Genomic DNA, 20,698 nt, shown 5'->3' with positions numbered 1-20,698 from the left:
GCGCTATCGGCGATCCTTTTTTGGTAATTCCTACGCAAAATCAGTTTCTGAGGTTTACTCTACTTTTTTAGTAAAATAAAGCTTCGACGTCAATTTATTCTTGCACAAGCATTAAATTTTCCCAACAGTTACAAGAAAATATAGCAACAGCGATCGTAATGAGAAAGAACAGTAACGAATACCAGACTTTGTGGTAACAGCTACAAAACTAATTTTCATTTTTTACCTAGAATTATATTTTTCGATTGCGGTAAAATATGAAGATAGTCAGGGACTAAGCGGTAACCGGAACTAAAAATTTCTCTCAGCACACCGGTGAAAATAACTATCGAAACACTTTTTTCAGCCGTATGTCTCAGAAATACACCATGATTTCGGATTGTTCTCGAAAAATAAATCGGGATTATTTTTCAAAAAGTTTAACAATTATTCCGATAATATCTCAGGGATCTCAAGAAATTCTAGAGACTTTCTGAAAAGCGCTCGCGAGTTTTTAAATTTCGTTCATTAAATTTAAATATAAATATAAATCGACAATAACAACAACAAATAAGCAAGAAGGTTAATCGGGAACTTTTAGCATTGTCTCAATATAATAAAAAAAAAAGTAAAAAAAAATAGACGAAGAAAAGTTCCACACAGTCTGACGAGTCGCCGAAGGCCAAGTCCGACATTTAATCTGTGCATATTACAGAAGAAGGTTATATTTAATGTTATTTGATAACTCTCCATCTGTTACGCATCAAGTTACTTTTCTTACTTATCGGGGAGCATTGGCGAACTACGTCAGCACGTCTGGAGGAGAAGGGAGGAATTTTTTAACAGTTTCTAATTCCACGTACTGTTCTTATTGTTATTGTTATTTATTCCTGTTTCAACTTTGTTAATATCTATTATTATTACAAGTAATTTGTAATGGAATTATTGCAAAAGAAAAAGGGTCAATTTTACTTCAGACTTGTGACTCGCTGAAGATTTAATATTGTAACGTTTTAAGACGTTGCAAAATAAATATGGATTCGCGATTTTATTTGGTGAGTTAAATTAAAGGCGCAAATAAAATGTTATGGAAAAGCTTTAATAGCAGAGAACGTATTTCTAGTTTAAAGTCTGAAACGAGACTGTTTTTACAATAATGTTGGTTGACGCGGCAACCTTATTCTTTTTAAAGACATAAGAGGTTTATAAACTTCTTTTATCTATGATGACTACTAGATCATTAAAAAAGGGGTAAGACGGGTGATTTCACCCTTTGTAATAATATTTATGAATTTATTCAAAACACATGTTTCGTTTATTACTTGTGATAATATTAGACTGGTGAAAACCTGGTATATTCAAAGATTACTGAGTGTCAGAAAGTCGTCATTTTGCATCTCATCTTTTCATTTGCACTTAAAAATCTTAGGTAAAAATCAGTCCAGAAGAGGGAATATTATGTACCTATAATAATAATTTTGGAATGGCTCCTTCAAAACCTAGAATTAAGGCTGCCGACTTGACTGCATATTTAGCTTGATAATGATACGAAAGGTTATATTTAGCTTTTGTATAACACATTGAAATTGTCAACCCAGCAACTACGAAGTTGATATAAACAAGTCAATTACTTTAATTAAGCATGCGTTTCTACAAACTCATTTTTCATTGATAGAGACAAAAAAAAAAAAAATTGAATATGATTTCAATTTCGATGTATTTATTATTTAACTAATAAAAAATTTAACTTACGTATGAGTACTAAAAAACGACGGCACGGAAGGAGATTAATTATATTATTCCGAAAGTTGATACAATTTTGGTTGGTAACGTTTTTTATTAAATATTTTATTACAGGAGGTTAAAATATTCATAATAATGCATTCAGTTAACAGAATTTACAAATATATCTCAATATTTTCATATACAGACACACGCACTCACACTCATGTATGTATGTATGTACATATATACACGTATATATGTACATACATTGTGTATAATACACATCACATGTTTGTATTTAAATCGTTAATTTGTTTTTATTATTTTTTTATTATTTTATTTTTTTTTTATTTATTTTTTTCCGCTTTATATATTCATAATCTAGACGACCCCAACTGGCAGAAAACCGTTCCGTTCGTATTTCTAATTTGTTTTTTTGAAATTCTCATTTGCTGCTCTATTTAATAATAATCATGGTCACGCCAATCTTGTTACAATTTTTTTTCGATCTCTTTACTCATCTTACTTATTTGAAAACGCATTATACAGACATACCCTGAATTACTTGTTTGCTACATGTTTTACTCACATTTTCCTGACGAGCGTGTCTTATCTACTTTATTTATAATTTTTTTTTTTTTTTTATTGTTTTCTTATTATATCTAACCGCTTTCACTTCAATTACCTTGTTTTAAGTAATTTATTATTATCACTATTACTATTGTTACAATTATTATTATTATTATTGTTGTTGTTATTGTTGTTATTATTATTGACATTACTATTACTACGTCTTGGTGCGTTCTAATTCATATTACTAATTATTCCTTTGAATTTCGTTCTCTCCTCTTTATATAACTTCACTCCTTCTGAATATTTCGCAATTACATATGTACAGACACTATATATTGTACATGCAGTTGTACAGATTATCGTGGCAAGTAACTCTGACAACGATACTTGCTTTTTCTCCCTCCTTTGATACACGTTGACGCACAGATTATATATATATATATATACACATATATGTATATATATATATATATGTAACGAAGACCCGTATCAAAGAATCTAAATATTTTTTCCCATTTATGTAAGTATTTGCTTTCTATTTTCATCGCTGCTTCGCGGTCAACACGATTTTCTTTGCGCTTTTGCCGATATACTTATTTAGCCTTGAATAATTTCGGTAACTATTTTTTTTTTTTTGTCGTCTTTTGTGTTTTCATTGCTTTTCTAGGTAATTCATGTAGAACATTGTCCTTCCGAATATTTTAATAAATTATTATTATTATTATTATTATTATTGGCGTAGATATTAGTAATTATTAACATCATTATCATTGATGTTCTTTATTTTAGTAGAAGAAAATTCACTACACATATAGATAATAAAATGCCCAATAATAATGATAATAATAATAATAATAATATTAACAATAATCGTCATCATTATCATAACTATAACGGCGTTGAAGTCTGTGATAACAATAATATTGGAACCGCACAGTTATCTTTACAGGAAATAAGTAACACTGCCTATTTTATTGAATATGTTTTCGTTTGAAACGTCTTCATTTATTCCCCCTGTTGATTATCACAAACGCAACTGCCAGACACTAAAGAATAGGTGTTCTTGTATTTTGATAGTTCATCACAGTGGGGGCAATATAGCATCGCGTTGGGTGATCACCTTTATTGTTTTATGCCATTTAGCACGTATTGTGGGGCGAAGAACATCGTGCAATATGTTGAACTTTTATTTTGTGACAGTTAGCCGATTTGGATTAGAATATGCAGTGAAAATTTACTTTTATAATTAAATACGACTGCCGTCACAGTCAGTGCATGACATACATACATACATATACATATACATATATATATATATATATATATATATATATATATATATATATACATATATTGCTACAATATGGCGTCTTCTCAGTTGACAGAAAAAATTAATGATGAAAATCAAATATTCCGTTGTGTCGAGAAGTTGTGCAGTAAAGTAATAATCGGCGGAATTTCTGATACACGTATTTTTTATGTCTCGTCGTAAATGAAGATCAACTACACTTTCGCAGAATTTTATGGATTAATTCGAAAATATTTCAAGTCAAGGGTAAGTAAGATATGCTAATATTCCAAAGATCTGACCATTTAGTGCTCGATAATAATAATAATAATAATAATAATTCAGAAGAGAATTCAACTGGAAACGAAAAAGACGAAATGATCGGCTGAATTAAAAACCTTTCAACGAAGCCCCCGTTTCTTGGCAAGGTAAAACAAAGATCCTAGATCGAGACAAGTTCCATGTTCCAAAACATTTTTATGAGAAAAACCTCCTGTAGGTAGTAATTTTATGGACTGTGTCAGACGTGCATTAGTTGAAAGATTGCGCTGGGAATGATCGAAGGAGAAAAAGAAAGAGAAAAAAAAAATGGCAGTATGCGCGTTCGAATTTAGAAATGCAATGTAGCTAATAGCAGAGGACAATGCTTCCAGAAGCCAAACTGACGATAACTGAGCGTTGCATCCCTAAATTTGAAATGTTCGTTACAATATTTTACTTGACTCTTGACTAGCTGCACAGTGGAATAAATTAAAAACAAATAATTTAGCGTCGTTAGAGAACATGCGTGCACTATAAGTGCGTGTCAGCAAGCGGATGAGTGGGCCTTACCGTCCGAATCAAAAGTTGGGAAAAGAAGTAAAAACCGTTTTAAAAAACCTCCAGCACTGTTATTTGTACTAATGACATAGTAAACACTGATGAAACAATATCCCAAATATCTAACAGAAATAATCCTCGACGAATTACAATTACACAAGCTAAGACATCGAGGATTTGAGAAAAGATTTTATAATTTTAACGCTCGAAATTATTAAAATCTGCTGTTTTCGATGCAATTCAGACGTTTTCGGGCTCATCTTCCTCCCTGGCCAGATCCCCACGAATAGCATAAGAACTGTATTTTTATCCACTGTGGAGATAACTGCTTGTAAAATTATTTTAAAGGAAAATAAATAAAAAAAAAAAACCAAAAACATTCGAATTCGATGGAAAACATCAGGGCTCAATTATTTTTAACATTTTAATTCTAAGATCTTTTGCCAAATTGTTTATATTACGGCTAATTTTGTTCGGGTTTGCTCTGCATCGTTTCTATTACACAGTACGGATGTTGTTTCATTCGTGTTCACCATCGTAGAAACAATTAAAACTGCGAGATGATTTTTTGAACTGTTATGTTCAGCGGTACGGCCTACTCATTCTTAAAGTTGTCACATCAAACTGCTTGTATGTCACCTATACAATGCATCATTCGCTAAGATAATGCGTAGTTTCAACAATACACTTATTTTCTATTCGTACATACTATGTATACATAGGCTACTTTTATAATTATTTTATAAGTTATAATTATATCTATATATATATATATTCAATGTTGAAATGTATATTAGCTAAAGCTTAATGATAACAGTAATAGTAATAATAATAACAATAACAACAACATGCCCAACACAAACAGGATATCTACTTTGATAATTTTAATTAGTATTCGCCTCTATACGTAATATAGCGCACATCTATGTATATTTTTTGTATTTTTCATGTATTTAATTCCTAACATAATTATATTACGACACGTCCTATACTTACAAAAAAGATCCGGGCAATGATTCATAAACTGGTATAAAATTGCTTAAGATGCATGTGATTGCCTATCTATTATAGAAAGGATGAAAATTATAGAATACATCGATATTCATAGTTGTATACCTACATAGTTGTATATATATACATATATATATATAAAAATATATATATATATATACACACACACACACATAATATATCTAGGTGACCAATAAAGATAATTTAATTGAATGAGCAGTGAGCAGCATTTAGTGTATTAATTTTCTTTTTTTTTTTTTTTTTAAGTTTAGACACACAGGAGCGCAACGGCAGCTTCATATAATATAATGTAAGAGATGATCGAACACTTATGGTTTTCACACAAACAATTGTCTCGAGAAATTTTTTATACATATAATAGAAGTATACTAAGCGTAGAGAAACGTTAATTTGTGTTACGGAAAGTTTAATAGAAGAAGTATCGCAGCAATTTGTGATAATCACAATGTGTACTCTACTCCGCAGCCAGGGAAGAGAAAGAGAGAAAAAAAAAACAAAAAAAACACACTGTCGGAGAGATTGTTTAACGCTAGTCACTAGAAAATGTTTTCCAAGACTTTTTGTTCACCCAATTAGTTATTATTTTGTTGATGAAATCGTCGCGCAAGTGCGCGTCTTCAATACAATTATACCTACGCGAGGAATCATTGATATACGTGAAAAGAGAAAAAGCTACTACCCCTTAAAATATATTAAAAAACATGGACTATAAGAATAATGTGCTATTGCTTTGTACACAATGCTATATTGATACAATAATGTTTATTAATAATAATAATAATAATAATAATTACTATCATAAATAATAATAACTTGTAAAAATAGTACGGGGTAAAGCAAACTGGGAATCTGTGAGCTTAAAAAAAGTCTTATCTTGGATAAAGATGAAGTCTACAAAATTTACCGAAAATTGGCGTAATTGGGAACAGTAGCCGTATTTTGATTGATTGTAGTAGGGCCGGATTATTATGTCAATAGGGTTTTGGCGGGTAGTAAAATCGTGGCCCTTGACAGAGGATCACTTGTCGGAACTCGGACACTCTGCAGGTTGTTTCAGTATCGTGTAGTCAAGTCGATACTGGGCTGAAATACACAATCGGTACACGTTCGGTATGAGATTTTAATCATGAGAGGGGGAATACAAAAAGAGTGCTGGACACGTCGGTTGAGGCATGGGTGATATATTAATTGCAAGTTGGATTTTTCAGGTTTCCAAGAATATATTGCCACCGTTGCACACATGTGGTTATCAACTCGACTATGCATTTGACCACCATCATCCAAACAATTGGGATCCAATATGGCGTCGCAATGAGCAATCCAGGTTATTGTTTTACTCTCAGTTCCAGCCGAATTGTGTGAACGTAAACCGACAGAAAACCCCGTGCAAGCTGCTACACTACACTTTTGTTACGTTGAGTTGGTAAAGAGTGAAACATACGACAATGAAGAACTTTTAGAATTAAATACGATCCGGTTAACGGCACACTTTTTCTACCGCCAAATGGCGTTGTTCGGTACTTTGGATCCCAATTGCATGTTCACATCAATTTTCATTTTGTATAAAAATGTGTTGCCGTTATTCAGACACGACAAATGTTGATGGTGCATGAATATTTTGCGATTTCAATCGATAGGCGACAGAATATGTGTACCAAAGTTGGTATATTATCACTGCCCGCTTCTGCCACTATTACATCGCATTTCTACATGCACTATATTTTGAATTTCTAACATGTGTGTTACACTATGTATGACTTCTATATTGCTTCACGTGTTGGGCATGCAGAAAGTATCTGTGCCCTTATAACCAAAATTTCAGAATTGAATGATACTGAAGTTGCTAGGTAAAAATAGTCAAGGTGAAATAGTGTTTGCGTTCACAAACACGATACGACTTCTTTCAAAGATCTATTTCTTTGAAATATGTCGAATTTCGTACATACACAGGTATCTATATCTAAATCTGATCTAGGATCAAGGGAGTCGGTTACGTAATTTCACTTTTGACATTTCCCACCATTCAAGCATTATGATTGGTTGACTAAACTTTGCAAACTAATTAGAATGCTTGGATGGTGAGAAATGTGCAAAAGTGAAATTACGTAATCGACCCCCATTTCTCATTGTAACTGGATCAAAGAATCGATCACTCGGTTTCAGTCCATTCGAAATTTTGGCTCACACGAGCCTGTATGCTGGGTTCACTTCAGACTTGCATAAATTATGAATAATTTTTTTATTTGTGGTGCAAAAAAAATTTGTGGTTTGGAAAATAATTTATCTAAATAGACTTTTGCCATTTTGTGCAAAATTATGACTATACGGATATTGATCCAGAACTTGTGCAGCTAATGCGACTACCAAAGTCTCAGTTCGTCATATTTCGGCTCAAGAATAAATGGGCCCCACAATCTAAATCAAAAGTTAGGAAAAGAGACAAACCCGTCAAAACATCCCTAGTAGTTTTAAGTTGTGTCAATGATGGTGAACACGAATGACATAACGTCTCTACTATGTAGAAGAAACGATTCTAAGAACATTCGATTAAGACAACCTAAGAAAACTACAATTTGAGAAAAGGTTTAATAATTGGAATGCTCAAAATGATTAAACTCTCGTGGTTTAGAATGCGATTTGAATGTTTTTGAGCTTGTTGCTCATAGAGAATTCTAGAGAACTCCTGAAAAAATTTCGACATATAATTATCTCCAAAATGAAGAAACAAGATTTAGCTGAGTACGGTGTATCAAACGATCGTTTACATTGCCACGAATGACTGTACTGTTACATAAGATTTCTTGAATGATTTTCAGGCAACTTGTGACGATCAGGCCAGATAGCAAAATGAACCCAGAGACATTGAAATAGGATTGGAAGAAAAAGACGAGAGTTTAATCACCTTGAACGTTCTAATTATAAAATCTTTTCTTAAATTATTGATCTTTTAGCTTGTGTTATTCGAATTTGCTTAGATTCTTTTGTATCACATAGTAGGCATGCTGTTTCATTCGTTTTACAGTTCTCTACCTCCAACGTAAAAACGGAAACCTTATAGGATCACTTCATTTTCCGCCCGTCTGTATGTCTGTTAATACCCTGTTTCTCAGGAAAGGGTAGAGGTATCAAATTGAAATCGTTATCAAATACTAAGGTCTATGGTCCCTTGGGGATGTAAGAAATTTAAGCTTCTAAGTCAACGCAATCAAAAGATGCGGCCATTTATGTCACATAGCTTTACACTCGCAAACTCACGCATCAAAACCAATAGGGTACTTCCCGTTGACCTAGAATTATAAAATTTGGAGAGAAGCAGAATACAGTACAAGTAACGGAAAAAATACGAAAATAATTAATTTGTAGTTATATCACGTTAAAAAAAATCATCAAGTTTGTACGGGTCCCTCAGGGCGCGAGTTCTACTCGCACTTGTCCGGTCGTTTTTCTATTTTTCTAACTTCTAATTCAAATGGTCCAACCGATTCACCCGTAATGGATCGCATTTTGATGCACATGCAAGGAATTTGACAAAATTTGTATAAATAAATTACCTGACAAATGAGTTTATAAGATCGTTGTTACATTGCATATTAGCTTCATATCTGAGGAGAAATGAAAACATACTGTAGATGATGGAAATTAGTTTATTTCTAACTTAAGACAGCGACAAAAAATTAATGATTTCAGGAGTTATGTTATTGTCTCCTGGACTTACAACGTTCCACTGATACTTAAATTTAGTCAGCCCGCGATGTGAAAACTTTTTCCTTACGCTATGAACTGTAGTTATATCTTCTTTTTGAGCTTAAAAGGTTGCAAAAAAATTTATGTAACAAGCAGGCGAATATTTCTGCACTAATTCAACTGCTAAGAATTTTTCATTTCTTCTTCTAATGGTCAATTCCATGTCAAATCGAGAAAACCGGACCTCGTATTTTTTTAATCGATGGAAACTTTTTTGACGCCAAGTATACGTGAAAAGAGAAAGCATGTATGTTTTTATTCGTCCGAAATGGTTTTTCCTCAAAAAATGACGGAATATTCAATTGCGTTAAAAAATGAACGCATGGTCTAACTTGCCAATTAACATTTCTGGTTGTATCCACCATAAAAGAATGGACTTACGCTCATTTTGGAACGGAGAGAAGTGAATTTCTACCTAAATAATGAATAAACAATCTGATGAACGACTCGAGACAAAATTTTGTGTGCTTAATATACATGATTCGATATAGTATTACCTGAATCGTGTGAATGAAGAATTTTTATATGCTAATATTTTTTCATTCTTTAATTGTATAATCTTTTATTTTAAGAAGTGCGACTCACTTGCTGCTATATGGTAAGAAATTAATATAATTTTCAATTGGAAATTATCTAGATTAGAAGAAAGCAGCCCTATTATTTTCATGTAGAGGCGGTAGCAGCAGCAGAAGATAGGTAGAAGAGTCTCGCGTCTTCCCACGCTCAGTCGCAGATATCCAGCACTCTGTCATAGTTTATTCTTTCGTTTACCCAACTCTCGACAAATATAGAGATAGAAAGAAGAAACGAGAGAGAGAAATAGAGGGGGAGGGGAATAAACCGGTAAGTTAGGCCGCAAAAAAAAAAAATCCCAGATTCTAGGTGTTCCGCGACTGCTGTGACCTACCTCCCTTGGTGAGGTCCTCCATAGTTTGGTCCTTGCAATCAGCCGCGTGATGAGTGCTGCTCCCGCAATTGTAGCAGGATACCTTAGGCGGCGGTACGACGGTGGAATAAGTCACGACCGGTGTCGGCGGCAAGTATGACGTCTGAGAAAGAGGCTGTGCGACTGGCGGCGGTGTTCCACCTGAGCCAGGATGGTGACCCAGGTGGTTAGCCTGGTAATGATATACGACCTCCCCGTTGGGCTGGTACATCGGATACGTGGGCCGGGCATAGGCTGGCTGAGAAATGTGGTTTGAGTAGATCCCGGCGGCCGGTCTCAAGGATGGAAAATGCCCACCGTGCTGGAGATAAGTGATTTGTGAATGGGAAGCTTGCGGTGGGAATGGAAGACAGTGAGGGATACTTGGTGGTCCGCCGTTCATCATGTGGTGTTGGTTTTTATGACGTACGTAATGACCAGGGTTCTTTCTACTGTTTCTTTGCTGCTTTTCCGACACTTGAGGCAAATTTATCCCCTGTTGGAGAGCTGCCTGGTGGTGGTTCGACAACACTGGCGTCGTGCTCGTCGGGTGGGAAGAAGTTAGCCCTGGATTCGTGTGATCCAGTGACGGATTGTTCGGTACCGACGATTCTCCGACTCCTCCAACGGCCCAAGGCACTGCTGGTGGTGTTTCCGGTGGAGATCGACTGCCTGTACTCTCTGAACTACTGCTGTGCGAAAAATGCCGACTACTCTCGGGGTCCGTCCGTAAGCCTTCTAGGTGTGCCAGGCAGCATACTTGCTGTGCGTTGTACCTAGAAATGGTCGAATACGCATTAACGACAATAGCACGAATTTCAAATAAGGTGTGACTCGGATGAGTAGAGGGTAGTGATCTAACGAAATTTGACAAATTACGTCTAACAATTATTAACCAACTTGAATTAGATCCATCTCTGATATGGAAATTGTCATGAGTTAGTAAGAAAAATAGTTACTTCGTCTATTTGAACTCAAGTAAGCCAATTGAATTTATTTCAAGTTCAAAAAAGTTACTTGCAGTCAGTTACAGTCGTTTGAATTTAATCGCAGTCTTTAGAATTTGTGAAGTCGTTTGAAATCATGAAATTTCAAAATCCAATGCGTAAATAATTTATTTACTTTCGGTTATTTAGTAAATTCACACTCTTTTCAAACTATTTTTCATACTTTCTATTAATTCTTGCACTTGCTCTAGTATCAACTATCGTTTAATTTGATTCTGAATCATAGGATTTTGTGCATGAACAGGTTAGATTTTTGTCAGTTTGGCAATAACTATGTCTGATCAAACCCTCCATTCGATTAAAGCAGATAAAGACTGCGTTTACCTTGGATATCGATTCTGCATCCCATTGACCGGCATTGTTAGGCACGCGTAGCATGGAGTATTTTGAGCAGCATAGACAGGAGGTGGAGGCGGATATATCTGCATAGGGGATGGATCCATGGGTGAGATGGTTGGATATCGTTTGACACTTGAGCTGGCGAGATTGTGGTGGTGGTGATGCAAAATTTGCTGTTGTTGCTGATGTAACGGGATGCATTTTGTGCCAGTGCCAGTCTCGCTTGTTCTAATCATCTGTACAATAACATAAGTTTTGTTAGATAATGATGAATCCTCGTATCACAATAAAATAGAAAATCGTCTCAGTTCGAATAACTTGATAATTATCTGAGATGAAAATTCTAATTGCAGGGATTTCTAAGAGGTTGAAAGTTTACCTCGTTTTCAACGTGATCTAAAAGAGGATGAGTAATAGTGTTGGTTAAACTCTCAAATTTCTTGTCGGATGGAAGCAGATTTAAACCGTTGGAAGTTTGCCCTTTCACGATGCTACGTAGCTGACCAACGGCATTCGATGGCAACCCCAAGTCCCTTAACTCGTCATCCCCCATTCTTCTTATCTAGGATCACCAAAACAAGTTAAAGGGTAAAAGAAAAGTTTGAATTGTAAAATACAATCTAATTAACAATCGACTGATTTAGGCAAAATTCACAACTGTAATTTTGATTAAAAATATTTGTAGCTAATCGAAAATCAAGTCCAATGTAATTTTAGTTTAAAAAAAAAAATTGATTGAATGCATTTGCACAAGTTTCAAATATTATTCTGGGTTGGCTCTTGGGAATTAGGCATCCTGTTACTGAGATCCACAAATTAAGAAGACGCCATCTAACGGCAACTACACAAACTATGTCGTATTTAATTATACAAATATTTTGTAATCGATTATTTTACCCTGCATCAACTTAACATCAATAATCGAAAATTCCACGGTTTCCACGATATTTTCTATATCTTAGTATTTGTAGAATTTGCTGAAACCGATTAGCGGATTACCCTATAACCATGCCCATATTAAGGATCCCAATGTATCCATTGCCATCAAATATCAGACAACAATTATATTCTTATTTTTTTGCCAGAACAGAGTACACATTTACATTTACCTTGAAGAAAAATTGACCAAAATCGGTTTGAATCAAGAGTAGATATGGAAAAAAAAAAAAAAACCGTTTAAAAATTCTCCAGCATCCTTTCAACAGAATATCATCCTTACTATGCAGCAGAAATTAATCCGCGCGACTTTCAATAACATAAGCCGAGGTATCAAACACTTTAGGAAAGTTTTATGATTAGAAATTTCAAGATGGTTAAACTCTGCTGTTTTTCACCTAATTCTAAGGTTATTGGGCTCCTTTTGCCTACTGACTAGATTTCCACAGATTCTCTGGAAAACATTAGAAAAATCTTACATTTTAGTATAATTATAGCGCGTAAATGTTACCTTTGTGATCGTCCGTTGTACGGTACTGACACAAATTTATTTTTCTCCATTCTGGAGATGTCTATGTATAAAAAAAAATACAAGTAATCCTTGGAAATTGTTATGATGAATCCAAAAACATTAGAGTTGGATTAAAAACACGAGGGTTTAATTACTTTAACGTTTTGAACGTATAAACCTAAGTAAGATTTTTCAGTTTTCAGATTGACTCTTGATATCTTTGCTTGTAATTGCTCAGAATAATTTTTATTACACAGTAGGGATGTTGTTCCATTCGTGTTTACCATTCTTCTCACAAATAAGACTGTTGAAACATTTACATATGATATTGTCTGTTTTCTCGACATTTGATTCAGATAGTGCTGTTCAACCACCTTCAACTATGGCATGAATTGTTACTTTCAAAAATATGTATTGATTCATGAGCGCAATCTTACCATATACGAACGCAATCAACACATTTTTCACTTACCTGCTAATTTGAGAAATGTTCTGTACATATAAAGTTGCATTGAAAATTAATGAATTACTAACCATTTCTCATGTAAGGGCAATAGTTAAACATACTATAAATTTTTGTAAGGTGAGGTGAATAATAACTGAAAGTTGATCAAATAACCTTGGCAAAGGTTTAGAGCTCTCTAATGTGAGACAAAATGGAAATAAAATAGTACATTAAATCTTGACGAAAATTGTGCTTTTACAGATCTCTTACCTCGTCGATAGAAAAATTCTGAAGACTATTCTTAAAACTGGGCATTTCCTTGCCGAGTGTTTCTCGCAAAGAATCAGCAGAAGCTGTTGACCGTATCCGAGCAGAGGATGCAGATGTCTGTTTCGATGTTGTAACTGAGGTCTGAGCTGTCGACAATCCCTCGGTGTTACCATGCCTCGAATTTCCGAGAGAAGAAGTTGCACTGACTGCTGTGGGGGGAGGAACGGACCACTGAGGAAGCGGCAATGAGGATTGACTCTTGCTGCAGCTCACAGTTACAGTGCTGCTGAGAGGCTGCAGAGATGGCAGCGAAGTTGAGGTGCTGGTTTGACTGCTGCCGGTGCTTGCAGATGTCGTTACGGCGCTAGCAGCGCAGTGCGTTATCTGGGTTGAGGAAGTACGAGGGGGAGGATTGCGACTGCGATTGTTCATCGGGGAGTTACTTCGACTAGGAGATCTCGACTGGGAAGGGGATGACTGGTGGCTGACTAAAGGGGAAGAGGAATAAGCTAGTGTGTCTCCGGCTTGATGGTACATCATCGGATTGCTCAGCATGACCTGACCTGCCCATGGCGGCATGTGATTCATTGAGGGGAAACCAAGCTGCAAGTACTGCGCTGCCGCATTTGAGGCTATCGACATCTGCTCCGGAGCTGGAAAACACGGACCGGGTGGTGGCATTGTTAGGCCAGGAGGCAATCCAGTCAATAATGCGTTGCTGCGTGCTGACATGTCACCTGAAATCCATTAAGAGTTCGTTATGTCTGTCGGACTTGACAGTTTGACAGACTATGAATGCTCAAAGAGCATAAAGAAATTATAGCACTAACGCATGGATTGAGCTAACATTGTTGAACCATTTAATAACTTGAAAATACACCAATTAACGAAAATTATTTTTAGAAACTTTCAAAAATTTTGACGATTTTACTCAGGTGTATTTCGGACAGTTCATCAGTTTATATGAAAAATCTTTATGACATTACAATAATTTCTGGGTATTTTGTAGAAATATTTCAGTTCCTATGCAAAAATTGAAAATCTGATTCTTACCTCAAGCTTGACTAATTTGTCAGAAATAGTTAGAAAGAAAACTCTCGAGTTTTTATAATTTTCAATAGAAAAAAAAGTTCTGAAAGGCTTTGAGTTCTTTGCAGAAACTCTCTAGAGTTTCTTGAATTCCCTCAGATACTATTAGAATAATATAAACATTTCCATAAATAATAGATCTTTTCACAAGAGCATTGTACAATAATACATTATGCAACAAGGGAATAAAGTGAAAGATTATTCCCACAGGCGAGTTTACTGCCAGAGCAAAACTACCTTTCTCCTGCAGATGAGGTAAAAACTATATGAGGGAATCACATGCAACTTTTCTCCCGCTCGTCAGATCAAAAAAATTAACATTATCGTTGAGTTAGGAATAAAAGAATTTATCGTTTTGATTTACTTGGGAAATGGGGATTCCACGCTGATATTTACATACCATGAAATGGCTGCATTGGTGGAGGAGGCACCAAGCAATTTGTCAGAAGTTCATTGTCCATCACTTTTTCATTGGAAGTGACACACGGAGCAGATCCCTGTATAATGTGTAAAATTCATTACAAATTTAATAAAAAATATACGATAATTCATATCATTATAGTTATTAGAATTCTGTGATTTAAAACTTTCTAATAAGGTAAACAATAGTCCTAGATCAATTATTCACTAACTTGCAATTACAACGTGTGTTAAACTGGGTTGTCAAATACCGAAAAATGAATTGAAAAATAACTTTTGCACGTATTTTGGGTCTCGATACAGTCAGCAGCGACATCTTTCAATTTCGATGGAAGTCATCGATATTTCGTAGGAATTGATCGGTCAAAACGCAAATCCACTCTATTTCCACATACAAACTGTATGTCATTGCCTTAGCAACCGTTTACATATTCCGAAACTTGGACGTGAATGTATGATGAAAAAAAAATAAACAATTTTTTGTACTATCATGTTCGATCAGTCACAGGTCACTAAAGTGTAAACAAAGAGTCTGGAACTAGAAATCCGAGTTTATTCGAAACTCGTGCAGTAAATCGGATCCATACAATCATCATTTTATCGCTTAAAACAATGGAGTTTTGCAGCTAATGATTGTAATGGCCAACCGTATCTTTTAAGAAACTATTTAACACAAAACCTCACTATAATTTTCTGGAAGACGAACGAAATTATACAATGTGAAATTAATAAGTTAGTGAATAATTAACCAGTTCCATTAAAAATTCAAAATTTTCAGTCATTATTACAAGATTAATTTTGTTACAGTAATATGAAATGGTGAAAATGAAAGGATTGATACAAATACGGAAGATTGAACTGAAATCATTAAAAAGCTTTCTACATATATCAGCCAGTGATGACGAATGTTACAGTACTGAACAGCTTCATACTGATTCAATCAAACCAAAGATAATTTTTCATAAACCAAATATTTTTTCATACTTTATCGATGAATTACATGTAATCAATACATTCCTCGACAATTTCGAATCAGTTTGAAAAGCAGTATTTTTAAAGAATGGAATCATTGCATTATACAATTTTTTTTCTGTACACGCAGATAAATATTATACATGAATTTCATAATTACTGCAATAACATGAAAAATCACCACTGGAAGTACGTTTTTAGTAGAAAGATTCCAATTATTGTTTTTATTCTCATTTTTATAAAAGTTGCCCTATTTCCTCCAAAGCGTGATTGGAATCCCATCCGGGATATACTCATTTTCCAAAACTATATTTACCGTACTTTTTAAGAATAGATCGAAATACTTGCAGAGCAAGAAGACTTTTCTTTGATATATCTGTAGTTCATTTCTGATCAGCCATTCACTCAAAGTACTCATTCTGAAAGTTCAATCAATGTTTATCACAACAATTCCAGTCATGAGAGTATTCACACTATTTACGATTTTTTTAACAAAATCATTGCAAGACCATTCACAGGATTTTGAAAAAAGAAACACGTTAGCCATTGCTGGTGACCATGAGAAACTTTGCAACAATTTAATCTGCATAGCGAAAAGCATCAGCTTAACAGCTTTTAAGGCAAATTTAAAAGCCAATATCCCAACAGTTAATCATTCCTTGCAATATTTGTCGAGTATAACAATCTATTTGTGATTTTGTTAGGAAATTTATCTTTACGTAAAGAACAACTTTCTGAGAAGATTTCAAATTGCAAATTTAAAAATTAGTATAATCTTTGTTAATTTTATTATAGAACTTTAATCAAATGCGATGAATCCAATCATAAGCTGCAATGGTTTTGTTGCAAATGCAAGAAAAACAAATCGAATGAACTGTTTTTTAGATTCTAGAAGTTTGGAAACGTGAAGATTCGTTGAAATTAAAAAAAATTTTTTTGGCCCAAACCAATACTTTTCCTATATCACCAAAAGTGATGAAAATTAAAACGTGAGTTATCAGATTCAGAATGAAAAATCGATGTCTAAATAGCATTTTAATTTTAAGAAAATCATTATGTATTGCAAATATATTTATTCGATGAATACTGAATGCATGATTATCTTGTAATAAAATTAATAAAGAGAACTGTAATAATGAATGCATTTTATTAAGGTCACCAATGGTTATTCCCCTTTCCAGCTGTCAGTCGAAATGGGAAATCACAAAGCTACACCCATCAACTGCTATTGCTTGTCGACAAGTGACAAAGATGATTAGATAAGCATTGCAGATATAAAGCGGCAGAAACTCAAGATGAAATAAATACCAGAAAAAAAATTTGCATAAAAATGTAGTGCAGAATACTAGGAATGTGAAAACCAGAAAAAAAAAAAATACTCTTTTGTCGTAATGCATGCACAATATGAAATAATTAAAAGACTATCGGCTTTTGCTGCGTTTGAAATGACAAGAAAAATATATTCATTGATAGATTTAAAAGTTAATGAAAGACAACATGAATATTGGCCTTGGGATTTGTAATGAGTATATAAGTAAACTTTTTTATCTTGAAAAAGCAGATTATACAATAAGGCAGTAAATATTACTTGTGCGGATCTGAAGGAAAGGTTTATAGCTGCCTTCGGAGGATTGAGTCTGACTTCTTCCTCCTGCAGTTTGGCATAAATATTTCCAAAAACGGATTTCTGCTCGTAAGTGAAGGCCGGATGATTTAGAGCCATCGTATAAAGTAGCAGAAGTTCATCAAGGGTCTGATCATCCTGTATGAAAGTCGCCCCGTTCAGGAGATTGACTATTTCTTGAAAATCTACGTTTGAGAGATTATTGTACAGAATAACAGCGCAGGCGTAATTGCATGAATGCAAAAGCGCCATATATAGCGAGAGTTTCCTGCGTGTTCTTTTGTCGGTAACACCGAGAGAAGTGAGTTCCGCTAAGTCCGACGCATTGTTGGCTTTATGTTCCGTGTCACGGAGATCGTTGTAATCCCGTTTACCAAGATCCTCGACACACGTGCCAAGGTACCTCACTTCAAACGGTAAACACATATTCAGCAGCGTACACATCACATCGATACGTTTATAACTGTGGAGAAGCAAAACAATAAAGAAAAATGTTAGAGATCAGTTTCAAGTTATTATTGTACTGGTAATGAAAAATTGAAATACAAGTCAGTGTCTGGTAATTTAAGAATAACTTTCATGGATTTAATTTTTTAACATCTGAGTACATCTGCTTTGTTACGTTATACTGAATAACAAAAACAATTGAAGTTGAGAAATAACGATTATCACAAAAAATGCATTATTACGATATTTTAATTTTGTCTACTACCATGAAACTTGGCAGAACTTTCGTACTATTAATTAAATTATTCAAATGGCTAAATGTCCAGACGTGATTTTTCCGATGACTTCTGACGAAATAATGAAATTCGATCAAAATTTGAAAAAACTTGATTGTTCGGACAATAAAACAGAGATAATAGCAACTATTTGCAGATTTTGATCATCATACGAAGTAAGGCCCATTCTATAATATCTAAACAATTGTACGATGAAAGGAAATGTTTTATCGATCTGTTCGTGAAAAATCCTAAAACCTGTAATCATAGTAATTTGCTGCAGCATAGCTTCGGTTTATAAGAATGCTATAATCAATTGTTACCGAACAAGTGAAATGTTGCTTATTTGCACCATTATCAGAGTCTACACGCTACTGATATAGAAATACTACAGATTGTGCAATTCTAAATACAATATCGAACAAATACCTGAAAACGTTTTTTCATGCACGAATGAACCAAATAAATGTATTCTTGCAATTAGTAGTAATTGCTTAATGGGAATACATTTTCTGCCATCAGTCTTGGATAAAACAAAACTTTTATGGGTCAATGATACACAAACTTTAATAATAGCTAAAATAAGTGATATTCAACACGATCAGTAAAGACTTTTCATAACATCCTCCTTACATCAGTTTTAGCTGGATTTGTGCTAAAGTTCGTCTTGAAAGTTTTTTGTTCAAGTTTACATTGTCGCTATTGTTCAGATGAATAATGAAAATAAAAAAAATTAAAGATACGAGTTTCAAAGGGAAGTTTTCTAGATGAAGAAAAGAGAACGAAAAAGGCATAAAGATGATACAAAAAATATGCGTAGTATTATAATGAAGAATATATGAGTGAAAAAGGAGATGAGGGAGGGAGGGAAAATTGGGGGTGGTAAATAAGGTGGTATTATTACCTGGACAGATTTCCAAACCATGATACCACGTTCTCTTTACACACCATTGCCAGACAACATTGATACCACTTGGGTTGAATAAAGACCGCCGCTGATAGCTTAAGCCGTCTTCAAGTTAACACAACAAGATGTTGGGTTATTATTTTCTGGTGTAATTAAGCGCGGCGGTTGGCATAGACGAACTTGTCCTAGGTATACGGCCGTTTGGTCTTTGTCTTTTTGAATGCAGATGAATGGGAGAAATTAGAACGACCTTAGACGGCGACGACGGCGGCGACGACAGGCAATCGGAATCATGTAGATCACATAAAGCTGGCTCGCAGCATCCGACGACGTTTCAGAGACAAGTATATATCACCTTGATACAATCGTTCGACCGTTGCCTCAATATATTCAACTTGAAATTACTTAATCAGTCGACGCACATTATTCACTTCGAACTATTCACACTTGGATTGGGATTGGTAAAATTTATTTTTACAAACTTTCCAGCCAAAATCGGAGCCCCACAGGTTTTTCGAGGTCTGTTCTCTCACATGCTCCGGTTAAAAAAATCGTCAACTGTTTTCCCCACCCGAAACGGCTTTCACGGTGTTCCTCAATTTATACACTCTCACCAATCACGTCACTATAAATTTCCCTAGTTTTCGATTCATAACAACAGCGCTGAAAACATCGACATATTGTATGGACTACGCTTAGGCCAGTAGAATACGGCCAGCTGGAGGGAAGAGATAGCCACTGGTGACGATCAGCCTCTGTCTCTTTCTATTCAGCACACTAGCAATATGATATGGAGAGAAAGCAATTGATCTCCACCTCGTTCCCTCTGTCTAAGTCTAGCGGACACTTTTCGAAGGCCTTCATGTTGGGATTGCATAGCGGCAGTATATATCAGTGAGCGGCAGTTCCCGGAAACTCGAGTTGTTAGCCACTGGAATCCGTTGATGGAAACGCAGCTAGACACACAGTCAGTAGTTTTGGGTCACCAAATACCGATTACACATTGAAAGGCGGTGGGCAACTCGGTTCAATCGCTTACCGATAAACTCGGATATACCGGGATTAATTACATAATTATTAATAAAAAATTAATAATTATACTTGCTTACCTTCTAAGGTCTCATACACCGGATGAGATGTTCCTCATCGAGATGATGGAGCAGGATTTCACGTATAACTAGTTATAAGTTAGGATGGAGAAATTGCTGGTTGTTCAGTCAGAACTATGTTCTAAACAAAATGAAGTATTTAGTTGCGCGGCAAAGAATACTAGTTGAGAATTGCTATAACATCTTTTGAACACATAGCGTAATATGCAAATGCACAGTGCCAAAAGACTAGGGGAAGTCAATTGAGTCTACCGATCAGACT

The 20,698-nt window shown here is 34.8% G+C and overlaps 1 protein-coding gene across 1 annotated transcript; it reads right to left on the bottom strand.

The window, feature by feature from the left end:
- Positions 1–2,066: 2,066 nt before the first annotated feature.
- Positions 2,067–19,909, bottom strand: LOC107216551. The gene is made up of 8 exons (XM_015653778.2): positions 19,325–19,909; positions 17,663–18,161; positions 15,083–15,179; positions 13,594–14,330; positions 11,811–11,993; positions 11,417–11,667; positions 10,068–10,861; positions 2,067–6,499 (listed from the first exon to the last, which is right to left on the bottom strand). The coding sequence occupies exons 1-8, from the start codon at positions 19,369–19,371 to the stop codon at positions 6,435–6,437; spliced, it is 2,673 nt and encodes an 890-aa protein (XP_015509264.1). The 5' UTR covers positions 19,372–19,909; the 3' UTR covers positions 2,067–6,434.
- Between the last annotated feature and the right edge of the window lie 789 nt (positions 19,910–20,698).

Source organism: Neodiprion lecontei, chromosome 2 (genome assembly GCF_021901455.1).
Source record: "Neodiprion lecontei isolate iyNeoLeco1 chromosome 2, iyNeoLeco1.1, whole genome shotgun sequence".
Taxonomy (NCBI): domain Eukaryota; kingdom Metazoa; phylum Arthropoda; class Insecta; order Hymenoptera; family Diprionidae; genus Neodiprion; species Neodiprion lecontei.
The sequence above is the reverse complement of the archived record's forward strand: the minus strand, read 5'-3'. Positions and strand labels throughout refer to the sequence as shown.

Coding starts and splice junctions, on each gene's coding strand:
- LOC107216551 (XM_015653778.2), bottom strand. CDS start 19,371: ATGGTGTGTAAAGAGAACGTGGTATCATGGTTTGGAAATCTGTCCAG. Junction 15,180..17,662: donor TTTCCTTCAGATCCGCACAA/GTAATATTTACT, acceptor CACATTATACAG/GGATCTGCTCCGTGTGTCAC. Junction 11,668..11,810: donor TAGATCACGTTGAAAACGAG/GTAAACTTTCAA, acceptor GTTATTGTACAG/ATGATTAGAACAAGCGAGAC.